Raw genomic sequence first — 26,449 nt, forward strand, 5'->3', positions numbered from 1 at the left:
CAGATGAAAACGGAAAACTAGAAGGAAAAGTAAATGGCGTTCGTAGTGAGAAGAAAAGCCATCCGAAATCCAGGAACATGAAAGACAACGAGCGGTTAAAGGAACTAAAATCTCACCAAAAATTTCCCGCCAAAACATGTTATCTTTGTGGCAAATCGCCCTTGCACAAACGAGAAGAATGCCCAGCAGCCAAAGCATTGTGCCTAAAATGTTCAAAACAAGGACACTATGCTGCAGTGTGAAAAGGCAAAGTTTTTCGTTCATTTGAAGAAGAAGAAACAACTGATTGAAGAAGTTGAAACAACTAATTCAGATGATTGCTATTTCCTCGGGTCGATCAGTGGCGAGGAAAACTAAACGAAATGGTCTGTAAATTTATTACTCGGACAGGCAAACGAAAAGTTTAAAATCGATACTGGCGCTGACACAACTGTTATCCCTGAGTCCGTGTACTTACAAACGGGATTAGGGAAACTTCAAAAGGGGTCACGAGAGTTGTTTGGTCCTGGTCGCGAAAAACTCTTCGTCAAAAGAACTGTCAAAGGAAATTTGACGACCGCAAATCCCAAAGAAACTACGTAAGAAAATTACATTGTGGAAAACCTCAAAGAGTCGTTGCTAGGATGACCGGCGATGGTGGAAATAATTCTCTTCTGATAGCAAAAGAATTGTCACCTCCAAGGTCGCTAAATGTCGTACGAGAGTACATGAGTCGGTTTGGTGGCCTGGCCTAAGTAAACAGATTGAAGATATGATAATAACCTGCCCAACCTGCTGCACACATCGAAAAGACCATGCCTAGCCCATGATACCTACAGCCTTGCCCGAAAGACCCTGGCAAAAGGTTGCCACAGACTTATTCGACCACAATGGCAAGACCTACATCATTGCTGTGGATTACTACTCAAGATTCTTTGAAGTAGCACCCCTCAATGGTACCACCAGCTACATTTTCAAAATTTGCAGACGAAAGGCGTTTTACTCAAGTCAAGAGCAGCCCTGTCTACCCGCAGAACAACAGAGAGGTAAATAGAGCAGTTCAGACTGCCAAAAAATTAGTTAAGAAGTCAGAAGATCCATAGGTAAAATTTCCGCACAGCCCCATACTATTGTAAAACAAATCTATTTTCCCAATGGCAATGTATTGTTTTTCTCGTTGTTTTCTCTATCCAAGAACTAAATGCATAGTGTAGATCTAGAGTTACCGATCCATATTTAGCTCTCTTGTCATACAGATCGACAGCACTGGAGAATGAATATGCCCTTGCAGAAGTACTCATGAGAAGGAGAATACGCTCCACACTTCCAATGCCAACAGACAAGCTGATTCCCAAGCTGCCAAACTTTAAAGAGTTGCAGGAGAACTCAAGTACAAGCTTAAACAATCTGAGAACTACAACAAACGTCATCGAGCGTCAGTCCTCCTTGACTTGAACATGGGCGACAAAACTAGAAGAAAAGGCAAGAATGTTGTTATTATGTATATTATGATTTGACCGTTGTTATTTGAATTTAATATATTTCACAGGAATTGTTAATTTGATTTATGATTGGTCCAGGTGTTTCTTTTCCTTTTTTTATTCAAACTTTTTTTTTAAATTAGCGTATATATATTTGTTTTTCTCTCTGTGTTGTAACCGTCTTTTTCGTGTGAGCAGAATAAAAGAAGCAAAAGATTGTTTTCAATGGTGTAAAATTATTAAAGGAAACCCCTGCAGTGGTTATTCGCAGATCACAGGAACCAAGATCATTCGTCGACAAGAATTAGAAATCCTTTTGAGGAGAAACAGGCGCGACCTCTTCCAAGTTCAAGAGCGAACGTGGAAGGAACTTCGAACACTTAAATAGAAGGAATCAGTCCCGCTCACAAGAACGCACAAACATCAAACTTAGCGAGCCCTCCGTCCACAGTCATCAAAACACTTTCAGGCATAATGTTAAAATTTCCGCACAGCCCCATACTACATTATGCATTCAGTTCTTGGATAGAGAAAACAATGACAAAAACAATACATTGCCATTGGGAAAACAGATTTGGTTTACAATAGTTTGGGGCTGTGCGGAAATTTTACCGACAGAATTGTTAAACCACCAACTCGACTGGCTTGTGAACTTCCGAACACTCTGTCTGAACATGAATAGACATTAATTGACGGTTTTGTTTCTTTATTTTCGTTAACCAGACAGTGACATTCTAAAAGGTCTTAGGACACTTAGAACACTTCACATAGTATCAGAGTACTATCTTGTTTGTAGAAAGGGGGATGCGTGGTCGACACTTCCCAATGTGGTCATGCTATGTGCTTCAATGACCGCTTGTGAAATGTTACTGAATCGGTAGAAAAGAAGCCCGAGAATAAACCGTTACAAAACCTTACACCACTGATGAGTGGTCTCTTGGATTCCGCAAAATGATACCAAGTAGCAGTGATCTGAATGTTAAACACAAACTTGCATTGTAAGCAACTCACATATTTCTTCTGAGCAGTCGACTGTTCGTCATCTGTAATATCACCGTCGACCATCTACAAGGGGTGGATTATTGGCGTGTTTATGTTTCATTCTTGTGCCGTGGTAATAGCGACTGTTATTCAGAATAGATACGAAGTGATACCTCCAATGTTTTCTTTATGTTATTGTTTATGGGAATTCTCTGTCTAAGCAATGATTATTAAAGAGAAAAAGGGGGCTTTATCATCGAGAGGCACCAAGACTCTTCTTTCGATTTCTCCTTTAATTTTTCTTCTTCATCATTTAGACAACTTGAAAACTTTCTGCCACCATTGCTACCACGGAACTTAATCACTCTAAGACACCTCCTTAAATATTTTATTAATGAACATGTTACGAATTAAGTTAAGGGGCTTACAGCCTTTGCGAGACTGGAAGCTTTTATTTTCTGTCTCAAGAAATGGTACTCTGCAGATGAAATCGACCCGGTAAGCTCCGAAGAAACTGAAGATGCATGCACTTTGACTTTGCTGTGCTCTTTGAGGCAGTCCTTGAGTCCGCTCCACAATTTATAATTCAGTTGTTCGCCATCAGTGTTCAGGAGGAACATGCAAATAATTTCTCTACCTATCTCTTTCCTCAATCAGGCATGGGCCTTTACAACCGCTGATAAAAGGTCTCTTGCCGTGCACGAAATAATATCAAGTAGCGGTTACCTGAATGTTAAACACCAACTAGCTTTGCATGAACTCACTTACTTTTGAGCAGTCGACTGTTCGCCATCTGTTATTTCACCGTTAGCTACAAGTGGTGGGTTATTGGGGTGTTAATGTTTCATTCTTGTGCGGTAGTAATAGCGACTTTTATTCAGAACGGAGACAAAGTTGACTGTGATGCCTCTACCGTTTCCTTAACAATATTGCGTATGGGCATTCACTGTCTAAGAGATGACTTTGTGGAATTATCGATGGGTGTAGAAGTAATTGGATTAACCATGAGTGTGTTTTTCTCACATTTTTTCTTTCACCCCAACACTTAGCGCTCCTTACCTGTCACTGTGTGTGTTTTCGGCTCCACAATGAGAATTTGTTTACTTCGTTGGCAAAGCAAAAACCTGCCGGCGATTTACCAGCCACGATCAGCGCTGTTGTGAATACGTGTGAGGTTAAGTATAATGAGAGTTCAGTATAATCTATTCATTCGTTTACATTTAGTCCGTAGTTACTATATTTGAATTTGACCTCCGAAATTAAGTTTAAGCTATTAAGATGAGTTTCGAAGTTGTGACTATCTTGTTTAACTTTCACCACTAGACGTGCGTAGGTGGGACTACTGTCCTTGGCCATGACCCTAACGAAAGCTTATTCTTGTTTTGGCTTACGCAGTTAAAGAGGAGGGTCCAAATTAGACTTTTTCAATCCCGTATCCCGCCGCTATCTTTCATTCCTTCCGCCATCCCGCTGCAGTGAACATTTTCATCCTGATCTCGCCTGGTTAAACCCAAAGGTGTCACGATCTGCAGCTAGATTGTTCATTATCGCAACCCAACATTCTTGCATGGCGGAGGACTTGGTAACACATGATAAGATTTAGAACTAAAGTTTCCACTTATTTTCATTTATTAGCAAAAATTGTTAAATGCGATAAATCTTTTGAATTTTTAACTCGAAATGTAGAAGGAAATAAACACCACAAGCCGCAAGTGATGGATGGATATTATAGAGTAGCTTGCAGATACTTATTAAAATACACGATTTTAGCTTGTAGTAAGTGATTTAGAAGTTGGATACTTTCAACGAGTTTAGGTTCATGAATTTAAGACTTTGACAGATGTTGATCTTGAGTTTGACTCTCTCATTCTAAGAAAGATGTTGATTTGCATTTAGAGCGGCACTTCATGGTGTCTAGTTTTTCGCAGTATTTAATTTGCATATAAAGCTGTGTACAAGTTGATAGTTTGTAAAGCAAGAATTAGAATAAAAGTTATCTACATTTCACAAGAAAACAAATCCGTTCTTTGAGAGAATGTCTCAAGATCATGGCGTTCCAAACTCTGTAGATGGGAATAACTGAAGGTTACTGATCTGAATCGTTAAATTAACATACAGTCCAAGATTTCATGTGGCTACAGAGGTAGCCCAATTTTTATGGCATGGAAAAGAACTAGAAGTTGTCTAATGACGCTAGATGGTAGTGTTATAGAACATTTGTGAAAAATTGCCCCATTCCAGATATTCATGGCTAATTGACATGCAACCAATAATTAATGGTCCAAATCCACTCTAACCGGTTCACCAACCGCGAGCAAGAGTGATATGAACGCTAAGCCAGATTTAAAGCTATAAATCGGTATAATTAGTGATTCTTTTAAATCTAGACTTTTTTATTATCAAAAATAAACGCAAAAACGGCGAGGATTTCGATGAACACCCATCAGATAGAGATACTTCATTTGTAACATTTATTGTAGATGGAATGAAATAAACACTTAACCTGGTAACAAGCAACAATACTGGACGAATAAAATAGAGTACTATGTACAAAATAGAAAACTCGATTATTGCTTCGAGTGAGCGGTTTAGAAGTCTGACACTTTCTAAGAATATTCATTTATGATTTCAAGATTTTAGCTGATATTGATCAAAAATTGTTGACACTCTCTTCCTAACAAAGATGTTGATTTGCATTTAAGTAGTTTCATCTGCTAAATTACTTTCTTTGTATCGCCATTATTTTTCCCAACACGAATGTCATCTTTAAAAGAACGCGGTGTATTCCAAAAATTTCGACCAAGAAAACCGAGAGGTTTCAAGTTATGATCTTTGAAGGTTGCGTTCTTAGAGCAGTTTTCGCGGGTAAAAATACTAGCATGATAACCCAAAGTTATTTATCCGAACCATTACGAAACTGCAGTTATTTTAAGAATGTTATTGACTGCACTTGAAGACAACTTAGTCGAACACTCTTTTCTACGAATATTGTTGTATGAATTAAGATTTTGACATGTAATGATCTATTTTTTTCCCTCTCTCGTTGTACGACAGAAGTTGATTTGCATTTAACCGACACTTCAAGGTGAGTAACTTCACGTAATATTTGATACTGAATTAAAGCTGTGTGCAAGTTTAGTTTTGTAAAATCAAGAATAAGAACAAAGTTATCTATATCTAAAACAAACTGGACACTTCCATTTTCAGCAGCCTTCGCGAGAGTAAAAGCTGTTATTTTCTGTCTCAAGAAATGGTGGACTGGAGATGAAATCGACCCAGAAGCTGAATATGTACTCAATCACATCGACTTAGCTTTGCTCTTTGAGGCAGTCCTTGAATCTTCTCCTCAATTTATAATTCAGTTGTACGCCATCATTGTTCAGGAGGAACCAGCTACAATCATTCAAATCATTTCTCTACCTATCTCTTTCCTCACTCTGGCATGGGCCTTCACAGCCACTGATAAGAAGTCTCTTGCCGAGCGCGAAATAATACCAAGTAGCGGTGCCATGAAGGTTAAACATCAACTAGCATTGTATGTAAGTTACTTAATTCTTCTGAGCAGTCGACTGTTCGCCATCTGTTATTTCACCGTCAGCTACAAGTGGTGGGTTATTGGCGTGTTGATGTTTCATTCTCAGTTGTGCCGTAGTAATAGCGACTGTTATTCAGAATAGAGACGAAGTTGGCTGTAATTCTAGCTACGTTCTCTCTACTATATTGTTTACGGGCATTCACTGTCTAAGAGATGACTTTGTCGAATTATCGATTGGTGTACAAGTAGGTGGTCTAACCATGAGTATGTATTTCTCACATATTTTTTTTGTATTAGAAAACTTCTTTATGATCCTGATGTTTTATTTCACTTATAACCCCAATGCTTGGTACTCTTTACCTGTCACTGTGAGTGTTTGTGTGTTCAGTGTTCTTGGCTCCACAATGAGAGTTTGTTTATTTAGGTGACTATACAAGAAATTTGCCAGCGGTTCACCACCTGCGAACAGCGGTGATGTGAATCCATGTGTGTGAATTATTACGTTAGTTCAGTGTGATTTAGTAATTTGGTAGTTTAATAATTTAGATTTGGTAATTTGGCCTGTAGCCGTTCTATTTGAATTTTTGAAGTCCCATGTTATTTAAGTTTAAGCTGTCGAGATGAGTTTCCAAATTGTGACTTTCTTGTTTAACTTCCATCACTGGACGTGCTTAGAATGTCTACTGACCTTGCCCTGTACTTTCACGAAAGTTCTTGTTTTGGCTTACGTAGTCAAAGATTGATTCATTTGATCGGAAGCATTAAGTACGTTATTGTTCATTTGTAAGATTTCGACGTAAAAGGGGTTTTTAACAACAGAAACTGTTTAATCTTGCAAAGTTAGTTGGCCAGCATGCCCACTCAGGCGTGCTGATATCTAATATACAAGCATGCACTTTCGAGTTTACTTAGCGAATATTGGCATTGAGTAAGAAATAGTAGTCAGTAGAAAATAGAGGATCAAAGTTTGAGCATCAAAAAGACATTAATCAGAATTTGAGTCAGACGTGATTAGTTCTAAAGCTATGAATGATCACAACTTTTTTATTAGATCTTTAGGTGTCTTTAGCAGTTTCGTGTTTTCACTTATTTTCATATATTGGTAAGATTTTTGTGGGCCCAAAAGATGTGACAGAAGAAGAAAGAAACTGTAGAAGAAATAAAATAAACACATAACAAGCAGCGAGTATTGGATGGATAGAATGGAATAGCACATAATTATCAAAATACTCGATTTAAGCTTCGAGCTAGTGGTTTAGAAGTTTTACATAAATAGTTTATGTTTATAAATGTACGATTTTTAGGGATGAATTGTTTTGAAAGAAAGATGTTGATTTGTGTTCCTCAACTTCGAGGTGGGTAACTTCCCTCAGTAGATAAAACTTATCTAAAGCTGTGTACAAGTTGATATTGTGCAAGATCAAAATTATGATAAAAGTTATCTAAATAGTCACTCAAAGGGCTTAGGGGTGCTTATGCTTTCCTATGGTGGCCTTTAGATTTACCTGACACTTCGTTCTACCTAAGATAAAATGTGTAGGGTTATATTCGTAATTTGTCAGTTACAGTTGTATGCTTAACCGCCAGCGACAAAATCATTCATTACACTGAAAAATGAAACTACCTAATTTTTGGTTTTTTTTTTCGATCAAAGTTGATTCAGCCTTGAACTCGATTACAACGATGACAAATTTGTTTGCACCAGAGACTTTCTCTTTACATCAAAAGTAACCGATTAAGATGGTTTTTATACAATTGCTTTGCAATTACGAACTATTCAAGGCTGACTTATCCAGACGTTGTTCCTCTTATGATATTTTAAAAACATGTATGAAGGTATTTTCTTACCTTTTCTTTCTTGTGTGCTTCACTCGGAGAAACGACAATAACACGTAAAAGTCATTAGTTGACTCAAAATAAGGAAAATATTTCACCTATTGTTAATCTTTTGAAAGAAAATTTTGTCGAGCATTTGAATAAAATGAGAGTCTGGATATGATATCATATGGGGACAGGTGGGAGTACAGAATGATGAAAAAAGGAAGGAAGTGGAGGTGAAGGATATGAAGAATGTGTAATGAGAGGAGGTAAAGGAGGAGAAGTCTGGGAACGACGCTTTTTACTGCCACGTCTTGTATCTGTAATTGCGTGATAAATAATTCGTGCAGGAAACTGATGCGTGGAGGACCAATTTCACCTGGCTATCAGTAGTAAATTTTCAAATGATGATCGATCATTTTCAGTTGTCAAGGATTAATTACCTCTTAGATTGCATGCTATATGCGTTTTTCCCTCAGTCTCTTTTACAAAAAGACGGACTAAGTACTGAAAAGCAACAGACTCATTCGCGTTACTACAAAAAGGTTGGACAGTACTTAGCTGCATGTGCCTCATAAAAGAAAACTAAAGTTCATGTCTGTCCTCAGTCACTTGATTCGACATTCAGTGTTGTGCTCACTTTTTCTGGAGCAGCCTGCTCGAATGGCATAAATCGAGAGGGAAGAGAATAACAAGCAAGAATTTTGATGTAACAGAAAAAAACCGGAAAAATTTGTTTTTACTAAAAAATTATGGTTGTTTTGTTCTTAAATGTTGTTCAATAGTTATAACTTATTGAGTGATGTTGACATTAAACGTATATAGTACTATCTCAAAGTATGTGGCGAAGCAGAAAGTCATGATCACCTTGAACGACCCTGATGCCGACAACGTGAAGCATTGCTTGAGTACCGCACTAAATTTTTGTATTCTGACCGACAGGCTTTTATGGTGAGGTCAGTTTACCGGATTGAATTTTACATTGGTTTCAACTCATTTTCCATAGGTGTGTTTTTACTTGGAAAAACAGTTGAATGTTCCGTACAGCTTAGTTAAGCATTTACCAGGCGATTGTTTAAAAGGTAATTGCAATAACTAACAGTAAAATAACCATGATATTTACCTGAATAAAATGATGAGGAATTTTTGAGACTTGAAAGTTTTGATTTTGACATTCGTGAGGTGAGGTGAGGTCAGTTTACCGGATTGAATTTTACATTCGTTTCAACTCATTTTCCCATATGTGTGTTTTTACTTGGAAAAGCAGTTGAATGTTCCGTACAGCTTAGTTAAACATTTACCAGGCGATTGTTTAGAAGCTAATTGCAATTACTTACCGTAAAATAACTATGATATTTACCTGAACATACTGGTGAGGAATTTTTAAGAAAAAGATTTTTAAGCTTTTCATTCGCAGTTATCGGTTAACTGGATTAAATGTGCTCTCTCAAACCAAAGTATAACATGTGGCGTGTTTTTGACCAGCCAATAGGGAAGTTTGTTTACTAATTTTTGTGCGTTGAGAGAATTTTGCACTCTATCACAATAAAATGTTTCTTCGCGCAGATCCTTGTTGTCGCTCTGTTATAAAAGAATTTGCTCACGCTTTTGGCTGTGCGTATATCGAGTTATAGATGCACTTAAGAAGTTTGAAGAGCACTCAAAAGCTACTCTTACGCATTTTTCTTGCTCTCCAAACCTCTCACGCGCATCCGTAACTTGATATACGCACGCTAAGCATGAACAAATTCTTAAGTGGTTATCCTGGAAGGCTTGCGAATTACTCTCTTCGTCGTCAATAGTCCTTTTTACGGAAAGCACTATATAACATCGTCCTAAACCAGATGAGCCCACGACATATCAGCGGCATCTTGTATGAGTATCCGCAGTTTACAATGTGACTTCCGCTTTTTCTTGTTGACGCGTACTCACAGTGTACTCGAGTGTTAGGAAGTTCGCGTAGTGCGTCTGAGCCAGTTTCTGCCAGATTTGAACAGAAAAACAGGTCCTTTGTTGGACTGTAATGATACTTTGATGGCGCTGTTAACGAAATGTTTGGCCGGTTCGTAAGTTGTCAACCTGGTTTCGGTCGATCTGATTGATTGACAACACCTCTTGAAAATCCTACACACCATCGAACTAAGCCTCATAGCTGCCAAGTGAGCAGAAGAACAATGACATCAAAATACTCGAGAAAGATAAGTATTAATTTTAATTGCATTTGTGTTAAACTTATATGTACAGAAATTTCTGAAGAGGTACTTAATCAGAAGTTTATCTCATGATAAGCCTTCAAACTTGTATTAAATAAATTGATGTACATATTTCACAATTTTAAGATGATTATGTGATGACAATACACAGAAAACTGACGGAGAAATTCATAGTTTTCATAATTTTGAATTCATTCATAATTTTGAATTACAAATCATTCAGACCATAGCCACATATAGACTTTTAGATTGTCACTGCTTTTCTTTTGGTGATTGCATGATATGGTACCCGTCTTGATGTTCTTGGGAAAGGAACCATATCATGCAAGTCCAGGCAGTTGATGTAGTGTTTGCGCATTTTGTCTTGGTCATATGACTGCGCTGTGGGGTCTAGGCCATGGCATAAATCTGTAGCAAATGCCAGTGCAAACAAGCCACAGTCATTTGAATTTGTTTGCTTTTGCACTCTTTCATTAGAAAAAGTGACTGTAGAACCAGTATACAATAGCATGCGACTTGAATGATCAATGGCAACCGCGCTTACATTTTGATATAAGCTGTCATACACCTTGACAGTTCCAGGACTAGTAGCTATTGTGCTCAGGCAAACCCAGAGTGAGCCAGTGTTTATGATCTGTACAAACTCACTAATGGCTGGAGTGACTAATGCACTCACAATAACAGGGTCCCTTAGACCATCTACAAGAGGGAATTTTTGTTTTAGGAGGATCTGACCAGCATGTATCTCAGAATCACACAGCCATGTTGTCTTGTTTAAAATGTGATCCTTTGAATCTTCATACAGTGTCAGGGTTGAGGTTGGGTCCTCAGGGTCCTGAAGATGCAACCATGACTTTGGATCAGGAGAGCTGTCAGCAATAACTAAGACAGGAATTTGCTGGTTGTATTCTTTTGTAATGCCAGATGATAGGTTAGCAGAAGTTGTATCTTGCATTGAGTCATCACATACACCTGTGTTGATGGAGATAGTTGTGCTTTTGAGTGAGTGAGTGGCATTTTCTTTGATGAAGGGATGAGTATCTTGTTCAGCAGAGGTCTCCTTATTAATGGCTATTGCTTTCAGGGTGTCACTCTTTTTCCCAGGGTCCTGTGGATGCAACCATGACTTTGGATCAGGACAGTTTTCATCAGTTAATGAGACAGGAATTAGCTGGTCACATTCATTTGCAGTAGATAATATGGTAGTGGAAGTTGTCTTTTGCATTTTTGGTTCATCACATGTACCTGAGGTGATGGGGATAGTTGTATTTTTTGGTAAGGGTGTGATATTTTCATTAAAGAAGGGTTGGGTATCTTGTTCAGAAGTGGACGTCATCTTCAGGGTGTCATCCTTTTCTTCTTTTTCTCTTTTAATGAAAACCTCTTTTGGATTATTGGCAAGATTATGACAGATATTGAAACTTTTTTTCTGAGACTGTGGCAGAGAGGCTGGTTTCTTTGACTGGCAAGGTAACTGAATAGGATGACTGTTTTTTCTTTTAAGTCTCAATCGGAGCGGCAAATGAGCATACTTTTTTTTTTGGCACTGAGGACCTGTTTCAAGTGGTGCCTTTTTCTACACTTGAAGCTAAGTTGAATTTTAATTACATGTTAATTTTGAAAGTCTAACTGACCAGGGTAAACCGAAGAATAATGATGTGTACATGTATTCTTAAGATATCAATAATTATTGGAAAAAAGTTAAATCCCTTTTTTTATTTTGATTTATCTATATTTCATGTTAATAACACGATCTCACACGCCCCTGGCTTTAAATACCTATAGTGTCTAAATAAAGTTATACTTCACTTTACTTTACTGTCAGTATGGTTTATTTTGTAAATCTTTACATGTGAGCTTACTTACCCAGCCTACTGCAATTTGAAAATCCTCCTGTTTGTTTAAATACAGTGAAGCGTGTCGTCATAGCTATCTCGTACTGTTTTATGAGTTCGTCAGCGCTGCTTTCATCGTTAACATACCCGGAATAAGGGTCAAACTGTACGGTCCATCTTGAAGCCCAAGGTGTACTGTTACCAGCCATGTTTGTTCTTCTACCAAACATTTAGATTTCCCGCCAATATTTGCCCGCGAGCCGTAAAACATAAATGCATGAGTGTTAAATATTAACTGGACCACCCCTTGGCAAATATATTTATTAGTAGCAAATAAGATGTTGAACAAAAACCAAGAGATCATGGTCAAATAAAACGTAAAGATAATTTATTACAAACAGAAAAGAACTGTATGTTTGTTCCAATCGAAAGATTTTACAGTGCAAAGTTATGCAAATGATCTTTGACCTGAATCTGCTTTTGGTCGATGATAGCGAGGTCAGAGGATAACATCGACCGAAACTATTAGGCTGGTCATATTTAAGTGTCGATCCTCCTTTTAACGCCTTTATAACAGGCTAGATTTTTTCTTAAATATGTGATCTAGATAGAAATTAGTTTGTACAAGTTATGGGACGAATACTTTCGCAATAAAATATTGAAGAATACGACGCTTTATCGTCAGTCACACAGGTCACGGTCTCTTGATTCGCCGGAAACGAGCAGAAAAATAGAAGACTCTCGCTACGATTCCGCTGACGTGTCATGGGCTCATCTGGTTTGGGACGATGATATGTATTGCCCTAGGGGTGTTGTCAATTAATCAGATCGACCGAAACCAGGTCGACAACTTACGAACCAGCCAAACATTTCGTTAACAGCGCCATCGATCAAAATGTCATTACACTCCAACAAAAGACCCGCTTTTCTGTTCAAATCTGCCAGAAACTGGCTCAAACGCACTTCCTATTCCATGAGTACACTGTAAAATACGCTTTAACAAGAATAAGCGGAAGTCACATTGTAAACTGCGGATACTCATACAAGATGCCGCTGATATGTCGTGGGCTCATCTGGTTTAGGACGATGTTATATAGTGCTTTTTTACAGTTTCTGGCGCCATATTGGATTAGTAACCGCGCAAACACGATAGCGAGGCTGCCGGTGACCCGATTCGGGCGTCGCATAAGAGTTTGTTGGTGTTTTCAAGCGTTTCGTTGGTTTGTCGAGTCTTTGGTGAGATGAATGAAAGCTTAAGCGTCGGGGAAACATCCTCCGCCCCTTGAAAGAGAAGAGGAAAGTATTGTGCAGCCTTTGACTGCAATAATAGCACCTATAATGTAAACGGTAGTCGTACAAGTTATCATTTCTTCGAGTTTCCCAAGGACGCTCAGCGAAGGAATCGGTGGTGTTCACTTATCAAGCGGCGACACGGACAGGACGGCTTTGTTGTTTCCACCGCCACTGTCCTCTGTCATGAGCATTTTCGGGCAGAAGATATCTCGAAAAAAACTTTCTGGTCGCTGGAATTTGAAGACAGGTTTGTGATATTGTCGAGCTTTTGTTGTGTGCGTTCATGATTTGAGCTATGAAAAACTTAAAATTCAAAGATATTTTGGTCTTTAGAAACAAGGATTCGTTTAATTTTTCCCAAATCAAAGATTTTTTGGTTGTTTTATTCGACAATTGTTGTTTTATTGTAAACTTTATGATTCAAAGTGTTTCATGTCTTGTGATTTTTGTCACTGAATGATAGAATATTTAATGTATGCTTATTAATATTGCTGGACTTCACAAAAGCAATCAATTTAATTGCAGATTAACTCATAATAAATAAATCTGAAATGATTACTGTCACATTTACTAAGTTTTATTTATTTATTTACAAGGTGCAGAGCCATGTATGTTTAGCTGGACAAAGCAATCAAACCAAAGAAAGGCACCAAAGAAAAGAAAGATGGACGAGTCAACTGTTGGAGTAGCAGCATCAGCATTGCAGTTTGGATCCTGCTCAGTATTTCCTTCTATCGATGCGTCAACTGATGCTGCTCATTCATTTTCAGAGTGTGATGAAAATGCTGCTGGAGTGGAGTGTGAGTCCCCTCAAACAGAGCCTGATTGTGTCCTTGAACTGCAAAGGAGAATTGAATTACTTGAAACTCAGCTAGCTGACTGCCAGGAAAAACTCAGTGAAGCAGAAAAGGAAAATGCTGTGTTATCAGAACGTCAATTTTCCATTGACAAAATTAAAGATGACAATGCTGCTGTTTTATTTTACACCGGATTCCCAAGTTATGAGGCATTAATAAGCTTCTACAAATACATTGAGCCAAAGCTTTCCAAAATGTTACTGGAAGGGTGAAAATCTAGTAAAGGAAAGCCAGCCTTATTAACTGCCTGTGGCCTTCTGACAAACTTTTTACCCCCTTTACTACCACTGGCCAATCTTTGATTCTAGTTTTTGCTGTCTATTTATTATTAGGTAGAAATGTTTACATTTTTTGCATTTTAAAATTGTGGCAGAAGCCCAGCTATCAGTCTAAGCCTGCTTCCCGTAATCAGCCCCTTGGGTTCCATTAATTTTGTATTCCAAATAAAAGCACTTGCATGTCAATGCATATTAATAACTATTGGGATTCCATATAGTAAGTTATCATGGAACCAAAAATTCCCACTTTATTTCATTTAAAAATGAAATTGTACATGTATTTTTACACAGTGCATGCTAGTAGACAAGAATGGTTTTGAATTGTTCCCTTGATTTTTTTATTGTTCACCTTATGTTGACCTCTGAAGTTTTAACTTTAAACCATTTCTTGAGCATGAATAGTGTCAGTATGGAAGCCAACCACCATGTAGGTAAAGGACTTTCCCTCTTTTAACTTGTTCAGTTAGCATCTCAGGGAAAAAAGCCCTTAGATAAAAATAATCAATCTTTGGCAACAATTCATCATACCATTTGCTGTTTTGAAAGTGGATTTTTTCAATAAACAGTGGCATGTTTTCTCCAAAGTACACTACAAAAATTATTCCTTCAAGGGGTATAATGGAACAGTACAGCTGACCTTGAACTTGACAAAAGTAGTTGTGGTTCCTTTTAAGTTGTACAGACCCATCAGCCAGTTTCTCCAAACAAAAATTCTTTTCTTTGCAAGCTTCATCAACAGTCATGCCAGCCTTGCTGAAAGGAGATTTTATTTCCTTCCCCCATTTTTTATCAGTGTCAATCATAGTTACTACTCTGTCTAAGCTCGCTCCAAGGTATGGTTTGTCTTTAGACAGTGACAATCCAGGTTCCTCCACACTTACTGCAATAACATCCCTTCTCATTTCCCTTATAAATAAATTGACAGCTTTCTGTTCGCTTTCAATTCCATACTGCACAGCTTCAGTTGTAAAGTTACTGTAGATTATTGCTTTCAATTTATTTGAAGGTTCCACTCTTGTTTTGGCAGCATTTCCAAAATTTGAGGCTGTCAATACAGTTCTCCTTTTTTCAAACCATAGGTTGTTCTTGGCTTGCCCCCTAGTCAATCTTTCAGTTTCCTGGATCTCCACCAGAGTAATAGTTAGACTGGAAACATGCTCATCGATCATATTTTTAAAACGATTAGTAGCTATGTCATAGCTGTCGGTGAAGGCAACACTTTCCTGTTTCTCTTCAGTCTCTTGAAGAGTGGGCACCTCAGAACAGTTCGATTTGATGTCATGAAAAAGAAAAAATGAGCAGAAAGGCAGACAATTTTGAAGGCTCTCGCTTAAAGTTTTGAACCTTCCTTCATCTCTGTTGCGCTGTTGTGGTGGTCTTGGGTCGAACTTTATAATTTTCGGCTTAAGGCGGATGTTCTTCTTCCCAAATCTTATTTTTCTTATTAAGATTTGATCAAGGGGCTTGGCTGCAACGCTCTGATTGCGTGGAACCACCCATACCGAAAGACGCGATGTACACGATAGTGCTTCAGGATGTTTTTGTAGACCCCGTCTAGTAAAGTCTTCCAAGGCAAACAGCACACCTCCAATATGACTGCACTTCCCCTTACCCTGTGAGCCAAGCCCGGCGGGACAGGCACAAGCTGCGCGTGATACATCACACTGAGATCTGAACTCCACGACCACTCGGTAAGACGTCTTTTTCATCGATGGCAAAATACCGGCTTTTACGTACGTCTTGTCCTCATGGGTTTTGCTTTCAAGCCTTCTAACGTTTCCTTCGAAGAAAAATTGGTAAGATTTTAATTTCTTATAATTTGTTCTCTTGAGTACAATGTGGCGATACTTGCGCGTTGACACAACCAGGTAATCGTAAAGCTGAATAAAATTTAGTTCGGGAAGCTGACGTAAATCAGTGGACCATCTGAGAGCAGAGATTCGTCTTAAAGTTTCATCGTACTTGAAGTCGCCACTATTTTCCGTTGTATTCTGGTGATCCTGAGCAGTATTATCACTACTTTGCTGCTGATACTCACCCGGTCGTAGCGCGTGTCGCATGAGTATCGCGTAGACTTTTAAAACCAAATCTGCTTTTATTCCGCCCGTCGCTTCCGAATTAGAACGCAAAAGTTCCCTTAAATCCTTCACTTTTAACTTCTGGATAACTTCTAGCGTTGTAATCTGCATATCCTTGCAAACTAGCACTATTTTAGAAGCGATTGAACCACGAAAGACTTCTCCGATCAGCTGTATTTACTGTTTTTGTAATACGCGGGTCACCGGCAGCCTCGTTATCGTGTTTGCGCGGTTACTAATCTAATATGGCGCCGGGAACTGTAGAAAGGGCTATTATTCTCTCCAACACACCTGTGTCAATACAAGCCGATCTTCAAGGCGAACAAACGAAAAGTCCGTCGATATGGAAGAGGAAGATCTTAAGTGGTACAGTCCTTTCGTGCTCCTTGTTGGAGCTATTCTAAGTTTTGCTGATCCCATCACCGACATACTCACACTGGTGGAATTCTACCGCGCGGATCACATGACATGGTTTGGTGTAGGGCTTACTTTTGTTTTGTTGCCATGTTTGGCGTTTCCAGTGTTCTACCAGATGCGTAGCAATGAACCTTCACCTTCTTGTTGTGCAAGAACTGCTCTTTGCGCATTTCATCCATTTTCAGCAGCCTTCGCAAGACTAGAAGCTTTATTTCACTGTCTCAAGAATTGGTGGTATAAAGATGAAATCGACTCCCACTCCGATAGCAAAGCTGAAGATGTACTCGATTTCATTTTCTTCGCTGTAATCTTTGAGGCAGTCCTTGAGTCCGCTCCACAATTTATAATTCAATTGTACGCCATCATTGTTCAGGAGGAACCAGCTGCAATTATCCAAATCATTTCTCTACCTATCTCTTTCCTCACTCTGGCATGGGCCTTCACAGCCACTGATAAGAAGTCTCTTGCCGATTTCGAAATAATACCAAGTAGCGGTGCCATGAAGGTTAAACACCAACTAGCATTGTATGCAACTCACTTGCTTCTCCTGAGCAGTCGACTGTTCGCCATCTGTTATTTCATCGTCAGCTACAAGTGGTGGGTTATTGGCGTTGTAATGTTTCATTCTTGTGTCGTATTAATAGCGACTGTTATTCAGAATAGAGACGAAGTTGACTGTGATGCCTCAAGAGTTCTCGTTATTTTATTGTTCATGGGCATTCACAGTCTAAGAGATGACTTTGTAGAAATATCGTTGAATTTAGAAATAACTGGTGTAACCATGAGTATATATTTATCACATATTTTGTTTGTATTAGAAAACTTCTTTATGATCCTGACGTTTTATTTCACTTATAACCCAAACGCTTGGTACTCTTTACCTGTCACTGTGAGTGTTTGTGTGTTCAGTGTTCTTGGCTCCACAACGAGAATTTGCCTATTTCGTTGGCTTAGCCATCGCTGCCGGATAGCTCCGCAGCCGTGATGACAGCAGTAATGTGAATACTGATTATGTTAGTTCAGTATAATCTGGTAATGCGCTTATATTTTGTCTGTACCTACTATTTGAATTTGAAGTGCGAAGTCAGGTTTAAGCTATGGAAACGAGTTTCGAAGTTGTGACTATCTTGTTTAACTTCCATCGCTGGACGTGCGTCGTTGGACCACTAGCCTTGGCCATGTCCCTCGCGAAAGTTTCAGGAATATTTAGCCGGCTTAAAAAACGGTTGTTCCTCGGTTGTTCCTCGGTGTATTTATTGGCTCATGTTTTGGCTTACGTGGTCAAAGATTGATTCTGTCGATCGAAAGCATTAAGTGCGTTGTTTTTCATTTTGTGAGATTCTAATATAAAAGAGTTTGAATTAGTGTTCTCACAAAAAATGTTATATCTTCCAAGGTCAGTTGACATGCATGCCCGCTTAGAGAGTCGAGAGTCCTTAGTGCCTTTCGTAAAAGCGTGTTGCGGTCTGCAGCTAGATTGCTCATTATTGCAAACCAATATGCCTGTATGGCGGTGGACTTGGTAACAGGTAATAAGATTTAGAGCTCGAGTTTCTACTTATTTTCATCTGTAAGTAAAAATCATTAGATGTGATAGATATTTTAGCTTTGTAACTCGAAATGTAGAAGGAATGAAATATACTAAACATGCCGTGAGTTATGAATACATATTACTAATATTATAGAGTAGCTTGAAGATACTTATTATAATAAGCGATTTTAGCTAGGAGTAAGTGGCTTAGAGGTTTGATACTTTCAACAAGTTTAGGATTAAGAGTTTAGGACTTTGATTGATGTTGATCTAGAATTTGACTCTCATGCTAACAAAGATGTTGATTTGCATATTGAACGGCACTTCAGTGTGTAGAGCTTCTCGAAGTATTAAGCTGTGTACAAGTTGATTGTTTGTAAAACAAGAACTAGAATTAAAGTTATTTACATTTAACAAGAAAACAAATCCATTTTTTGAGTACTGAGAATGTCTCAAGATCATGATGTTTTAAAATCTGTAAACGGGAAAAACTGAAGGTTACTCATTCGAATCGTTAAAAATACAGTCTAAGACTGCAAGTGGCTACTGATAAAGCTCAATTGTTATAGCATTGAAAAGAACTAGAAGTTTTACTGATGACGCTGTTTGGTAGTGTTAAAGAATACTCGTCTCGCATTCAAAGCTGAAAACTTGCCCTATCCCACATGTTTATGCGAGTGGCCTGTTGCACAAGAGTTACAAGAGAAAGATGATGCAAGAACATAATGACTAATTGACATGCTACCAATAATTAAATGGTCCAAATCCGCTCTGACCGGTTCATCAGTCGCGAAAAAGAGTGATGTGAATACTTTATTACATGTAAAGCTATAGATAGGAATCATAAAGTGTTTCTTTTAAATCTAGGATTTTTTTGATAATCAAAAATAAACACAAGAACGGCGAGGATTTCGATGAACACCCATCAGATGGAGATACTTCATTTACAACAGTTATTGTAGAAGGAATGAAATAAACACGTAACCTGAAAACAAGCAGCGAATAGTGGATGAATAAAATAGAGTACTACGTACTTAATAGAATACTCAATTATTGCTTCGAGTGAGTGATCTAGAAGTCTGACACTTTCCAAGAATATTCATTTATGATTTCAAGGTTTTAGCTGATATTGATCTAAATTTTTGACACTCTCCTCCTACTAAGGGTGTTGATTTGCATTTAGTTAGTCCCAAATGCTAAATTACATTATTTGTATCGCCATTATTTTCATAACAAGAATTCCAGTTTAAAGGAACGTGTATGCAGAAAATTTAGACCAAGAAAACCGAAAGGCTCTAAGTTATGACCTTTGAAGGTTGCGTTCTTAGTGCAGTTTTCGCGGGTAAAAATACGAACATGATAACCCAAAGTTATTTATCCTAACCCTCACTAAATTTTAATTTTTTTAAGAATGTTATTGACTGCACTTGAATACACATTTTAAAGAAAAGTAAGTCTAACACTCCTTCTACAAATATTGGTATATGAATTAAGATTTTGACCTGTTATGATTTAGATTTTTCCCTCTCTCGTCGTGCGACAGATGTTGATTTGCATTTAACCGACACTTCAAGGTGAGTAACTTCACGCAGTATTTGATGTTGAATTGAAGTTGCGTACAAGTTTTGTTTTGCAAAATCAAGAATAAGAATAAACTAATTTATATCTAAAAGAAAGTGGATACTTCTTGAGTGTCGAAAATGCAACGAGATTATCTTGTTTCATTGATCTGTGAATGGAAATAACAAAAAATGACTAATCTGAATGGTTTAGAATAATAACGAAAGAATAGTTATTTTAAGAGTGTTGTTTACAGCACTTGAATGACACATTTAAAAAAAACTTAGTCTGAAACTTTCTAAAAACAGTCGTTTATGAATTTAAGATCAGTTTATTTAATGGCGTAGATCTTGTCCTTATTTTCAGCAGCCTTCGTGAGACTAGAAGCTTTTCTTTTCCGCTTTACGAGATGGAATTTAGGAGATGTGTGTGTTTGTGTGTTCAGTGTTCCTAACCCTAAGAAGTGAGAATTTGATTAATTCGTTGGCTAAGCGCAGGAATATGAGAGTAATGGATGGATATTATAGAGCAACTTGCAAATACTCGACTTAAGCTTGGAGTAAGTGTTTCAGAAGTTTGATACTTGCAAAGAATTTAGGTTTGTGATTTTAAGACTTTGACTGGTATTGATCTAGGATTTGACTTTCTCATGCTAAGAAAGGTGTTGATTTGCATTTAGTCTGACACTTCAATGACGGTGTCTAGCTTCTCGTAGTATTAAATTTGCATATAAAGCTGTGTACAGGTTAATAGTTTGTAAAACAAGATTTAGAATAAAAGTTATCTATATTTAACAAGAAAACAAATCCATTCTTTGAGTACTGAGAATGTCTCAAGATCATCGTCTTACAAAATCTGTAAATGGAATAACTGAAGGTTACTGATCCTAATCGTTAAACATACAGTCTAAGACTGTATGTGGCTACTTATATAGCTCAATTTTTACCACAATGAAAAGCACTAAAGTTTTCTAATGAAGGTATTGTTGGAGAATATTTGTCTCACTTTTAAACTAGAAAACCTGTCGCATCTCATATATACACATATTTATGAGTGCCCTGTTTCACAAGAAAAACAGTGATCCAAGAATATAGGGGGTGATTGACATGCAACCAATAACTAAATGACAACAAATAATTATATTAACAATAAAATTAAAAATGATAACCATAGTATTGGAAATTATAATTTAAAGGGGCTAGCTCAAGAATCTCACAGTTCTTCTATCCTCAAAGCTCCAATAGTGATTAAACTATGCTTCGTTGATGAATCCCTCCACAATTTATGATTCAGTTGCACGCTATCAGTATCAAAGGGGAACTAGCTGTGATTATTTGAATAATTTGAATAAACCTCTTGTGTGGTTGACACTTTCCAATATGGTCATACTATGTACTTCAATGATCGCTTGTTTCACTGGGTAAAATGCCAAATTTTAGTGTCATTTAAGTAAAATTAAACAACTATTAAACCCAAAGACAAATTCAAGCCATGTTTACTAAACTTAAACATGACTTAAAAATGTACCTTTGTTCAGGCGAGGTTTAAGCATTCTTAAATGCAAATTAAATCGACTTTGAGATTTAAGCTATGTTTAAGTCATTTTAACCGTACTTAAATCCTTTGAAAGATTTAGGGTTACTTTAAACCACCTTAAATCTAACGTTAAACCTATTGGGGAGATTTAAGGTCTAGTTAAAGGAGCCTTAAATACAACATTAAATTTATCATAATATTTATGCCGTGTTTAAGGACCTTAAAAACACATCAAATCTTTTGGTGTACACCAAGTCTACTTTATTGACATAATCTCTCACCAGAACCAGAAACCATGCGAGAGCAGCCTACAGCAACCTTCAATGAATTAATCATAGATTAATATTAATATTATGTATTTAGTAAAGCCACAATATTTCACGCTACTGATTTTATTGCTTTTTCAATTCTTTGGGTAATGAAACTGTGTTTGTTGATTGTGAACAAGAGACTTGATTTCTTGTGTTGGAAACTGTCTAACTGAACGTTAAAAAGCGCGCGTTTGTATCGAGGACGCGGTATGTCTCGTCCCCAGAGTGAGGCCGAGATCCTTATGCGCATGACAAATACCGTATGAACGCCAATCAAATGTCCAAAACTATAATCGCGGGATATCTGATCTTTCACTGTCGTTCGTTCACTCGGTCGAGTTTCGTTTCGTTGCGGGCACGTGTTTGGATTCTTCCTCGATAGGATGATGGCTGCATACGATCCAGTTCAAGAGAGACAGCTTGTTCTTATGGAAAGAATGAGTAGAAGGATTGATTCGATTCTCGAAGGGCAAAAGAAACTAGAAGATACGAATGCAGTCCTTCAGCAAGAAAATGCAAAGCTGAAGAACCAACTTGCGAGTCTGGAAGGGCAGGCAAAGAAGAAAGGCAACAAACGTTCTAAAAGCTCTCGCAGAGAATCAAATGTTGTGATTCCAAATGACTTAAGGGTAAATATTCTTTAATTACTTTAAGGATATAAATTTTTTCAACTTAAGTACCGTTAAGTTGTGTTTCAGATTTTCAGTTGCGGTGCATCAGAAGCATAAAACGTGTCTTCAAAGACACCGCCATTCCGCCATCACGCGTGTTCTGTGTTAACTTAAAGCACAATATGTGTAGATGTTGGTTCTAGTGCTTATCACAAAGTTGGAACATCCTTGTGCTGAATTCTTGTGCCTATTTTGCAAGCATTTAGCAAAAATACTGTTTACCCAGTTTAAAATTCCGCTGTGTACTGTTTACCCAAAAACCCTGCTGATCCTGATTAAAGAAATAAACAAGTTTGTGGTTTGAATTTACTTTTGACATATGATGTTCTTCCATATTATCTTCCAGAAACGGTTTCGGTTCATCTACAAAAAGATGGTAGAAAAAAAAGTGACACAAGGCTTCATCATTGATGAGGAGTATGTTATTTTTTTACCATACATAAGATGATGTGTTTAAATAGCAAGGCACTAAGAGAGATGGCATGCAAGATATTAGAATTAAAACTTTACCACCAAGAACTAAATCTCTCTCTGACCAGCTTCTTCTAAGGGACTGTTAGTTATCTGTTTTGAGGCCAGTGTTTAGAGTCTGGGGCCAGTGTAAAATATTCAAATTGGGAGTAGGAGGTGGTAAACTTTTACAATCTGTTATTTCAACTATTATGTTGCTGATAGATTAATACATGCAAATTTTTGTTTTGAGAAATCTTTTCCCTCCAAGAACCAGAAATCCTAATGTCAGTTTGAAGGTGTAAAAAGCATGTAGCTTCTGCACTGTACCAGCAGTGATTAGAAAATTGTCCCTCTTGTATAACTGCTTTACTTGAATTATTATTTCCTTTTTTGGCTGAATAATAATAATATTATTATAACTGCCTCTGGCTATTGTTTAAAACAAAAATAATATTCTCATGTTTATTACAGTCCACAGTCAGAGAGAAACCAGAGTATTTTTACAAAAGTGAAAGAAGTACTGAAAAAAGAGCACGGAGGAGAAAGCTGCCTATGGACTGACTTACAAATGGAAGGTATTACATTACAGGAATCAAGTTTTAATGTTGTGTGCAAGTTAGAACAAGAAGCATTTACCTTGTGCAAAATCAAACAAATTTTCTGAAATATGTTGGACAGAAAACTTAACAACTGAGAGGGAAAACACAATATTACCAGCATTCTTTTAATAAATATATATCCATAAGCTGATGTTACATATACACATAGACTTGTCATTGTATTGTAATTTTAGGATATCATGCAGCGATAATAATTATTGTTTTTAACTCAACAGCTCAGTTTTATCGGTACTTCAAAACAACTAAAGAAAGAGAGCAGAGGATAAGAAAAGGGAAAAATGAAGAGCATAAAGAAAAGTGCAAAAGGAGCAGGCGTTTGCTAAATGTAAGGACTAGCTAAGTTGTCTTGCTTTTGCCATGCTAAACCTATATTCAAGAATAAATTTTCAAGATAGTGTGGCTGAAGCATGGCTTCTGAATCAAACGTTTCAATTCAGTTTGACAACAAGTGTTGTTTAATACTGTGGCAAATTTGTGCATGGCATTGTACCAACATAATAATAGTTTGAAAACACAATACAATGTGGGATAATATACAGCAACAAAAAATGAAACAATGCCATGCACAAATTTGTCATACACTGTAAGTTGGACTGGTATGTTTACAACTGGTGTACAAATACACATTAATTAGGAAAGTCAACCTTGCTGGTAGTTAACCAAATAATATGGGTTTGCTTTAATTTAGTACTGTTTTGTAGCATGAATTTTTTTCTGGGAGTTCTATTTATTGCTGATTGTTATTTTCATATTTTATATCTTTTGTGGGATATCATTTTGAGTTAGAAAAGTATTTCTATTTGACAATAAATTATATGTTTCATAGATATAATTTGGTCTGGTTATTAACTAAATAATGACTGAATTGTTGCTTTTTGTTCCATTAGAAACTGGAAAGGCGTCAGTCATCCTAGGAGATGCTACAAGCTTCTATGACACCAAAAGAAAAACAGTATTATAGTGAAATCCTTTACATTGATTATATGAGTAGCGAAGAATCAGATTATGAGGAGCAAGAAGATTTCATTACTGGTGAGAAAGAAAAGAAACTGGCAAGATATGTAACCAAGAAGCTATCATGGGAAAGAACAAGCTTGACAAATGCAAAAGCCAGGCTAGACAGAACCTACAAAAATAATTTGACCCCCCATGCCAGGGCAATGGCTAAGCCAAGGAGTGTTGGTGGCATGTCGGAGAGGCCTGCACCTGCTGGCCCACTTTGGGCTGTCAGGCAGATAAACAAAGAGTCGTGATTGAAAAAAATACTTAACACTTTTTCTACTTTTTATTCATTTATTTATCATGTATTTAATGGCAAACTGAAGTAATTGTTTTGTTAGAACAAATTATTGTCATCTAGATCACAGGGATAGTTTCTTCCAAGTATTGTTAAATTTATTGACTTATGATTGGGAAAATTTGTTCCTGTCAAGCATAAATAAGCTAGGTATGTGTGACATTTTAACCCTTTAATTCCCAAGATCTGATTGGTAACTATCCTCTCTAGCTGCTACATATTTTCCTGTAACTTAGTTATGAGAATCTGGTGTGATATCAAGACAAAGACCTATACCTGATAAGTTTGAGAATTCTCATTATCTCTTTGCTGGATAAGGTAAAGATATTTTAGGGAGAAGTTACTTGTTAATCACTCCTGGGAGTTAAAGGGTTAATTACAAATAGGCAGAAGCTTTAAGAATGTGTACCAGTGAATTTAAAATAAAATAAACTTGAAACATATATTGTTTAGTGTGATATGTGACCTGGTGGGTGGCAGTTTAGTAATGAAACAACAAAACAATAATATTTCACTGATTTCACAAATTTGATTCAAAACTAAAATAAGCAACAAATTTTGAGCTCTGTTTACTTCAATTAAACAGTACTTAAACATACAGGAATGTTTTGGACACATTTAATGTGAACTTAAACCTGCATTAAGTTTTAGCCTTAAGATAGTATAAGCCAGGTTTAAGTCCAACTTAAATCTAGGTATAAGTGACTTAAACATCAACTTAAACTTATTAAACCTGAGTTTAAGACAGGATTAATCCATGTTTAAGGACACCTAAATATATCTTTTCTCCATATGCATGTGAATGTGAGTGAATCGTAGAAAGGAAGCCCGAAAATAAACCTTTACAGAACCATATATGTTGTCAGAAGCGGGATTATCTGTTTATAAAGACAACGAGTCAAAGCTTCCCCACAAAGTCCTTTACCGGAGAAATTGGATTCCAAACAACCCGAAGAGTGGAAGAAGAGGTTCGAATGGTTCTTAAGCTATCGCATCACAGCGGGCCTCGACGACAAAAGATTACGAGATCCAAATTAATACGATGGTCTATGCGATGGGTGGAAATGCGAACGAGATTCTGAAAAGCTTTCATCTCTCAGAAAGGTCACTAACATACGACAGAGTGAAATCACGTTCTGAAACACAACTGTGGGCCCTACGAATATTATTTTGAACGAGCACGATTTGTAACAAATGATTGCAAGGTGAGGAAAAGGAATTTGACTTCATAACGTCGTCGGAACAGATATGAAAGAGCAATTCAATTGCCGATGCTGTCGTTTTTATAGATATAACGGTGATTTGTGTTCGTGATCTGGAGTCTACACAGAGTTTAGAAGTACGTAGAACTCTTAAGACTGATACAGTTTGGTTCAAGATATAGAGAAAGCAGTAAATCCTTCATTATTCTTTCTCTTTAGTGAGTATAGGCACCACAGAGGATCACGTAGTCAACCATTTTGTTTCCTAGAAGATCCTTCTTGGTTGGATAAACAAGGCCGAAACAGGACTTGTAAATGACGAGGATATAAGCCTGTGATTTCAACAGGAAGATTAGGAAAAAATTAAATTCCTGAACGTTTTTTTTCTACTAGATTGAAATAACTTAAATAATGGGTCAACTTTGATGTTAGTCGTTCGTTGATTTTATTTATTTCTTTCTCATCGTTGTTCCTGCTCAGAACGAATTTTTGCAGTCTGGGCG

General features: G+C 37.2%; 3 protein-coding genes and 1 pseudogene across 3 annotated transcripts; 3 read left to right on the forward strand and 1 right to left on the reverse strand.

Moving 5' to 3' along the window:
* Positions 1–805: 805 nt before the first annotated feature.
* On the forward strand, positions 806–6,404 carry LOC131774831 (XK-related protein 6-like; annotated as a pseudogene).
* An 8,035-nt stretch (positions 6,405–14,439) lies between these two features.
* Positions 14,440–16,459, reverse strand: LOC136283969 (uncharacterized). The gene has a single exon (XM_066173578.1). It carries the CDS (start codon positions 16,457–16,459, stop codon positions 14,675–14,677), a length of 1,785 nt encoding a protein of 594 aa, XP_066029675.1. The 3' UTR covers positions 14,440–14,674.
* A 147-nt stretch (positions 16,460–16,606) lies between these two features.
* On the forward strand, positions 16,607–18,698 carry LOC136283887 (XK-related protein 8-like). Its single transcript, XM_066173439.1, has one exon. It carries the CDS (start codon positions 16,692–16,694, stop codon positions 17,748–17,750), a length of 1,059 nt encoding a protein of 352 aa, XP_066029536.1. The 5' UTR covers positions 16,607–16,691; the 3' UTR covers positions 17,751–18,698.
* A 3,344-nt stretch (positions 18,699–22,042) lies between these two features.
* On the forward strand, positions 22,043–25,187 carry LOC131768876 (uncharacterized). Its single transcript, XM_066173570.1, has 5 exons — positions 22,043–22,332; positions 22,721–22,791; positions 23,299–23,402; positions 23,663–23,772; positions 24,335–25,187. Exons 1-5 carry the CDS (start codon positions 22,087–22,089, stop codon positions 24,359–24,361), a joined length of 558 nt encoding a protein of 185 aa, XP_066029667.1. The 5' UTR covers positions 22,043–22,086; the 3' UTR covers positions 24,362–25,187.
* Positions 25,188–26,449: the final 1,262 nt, after the last annotated feature.

The sequence above is a fragment of the Pocillopora verrucosa genome, chromosome 10 (genome assembly GCF_036669915.1).
Source record: "Pocillopora verrucosa isolate sample1 chromosome 10, ASM3666991v2, whole genome shotgun sequence".
Classification (NCBI taxonomy): Eukaryota; Metazoa; Cnidaria; class Anthozoa; order Scleractinia; family Pocilloporidae; genus Pocillopora; species Pocillopora verrucosa.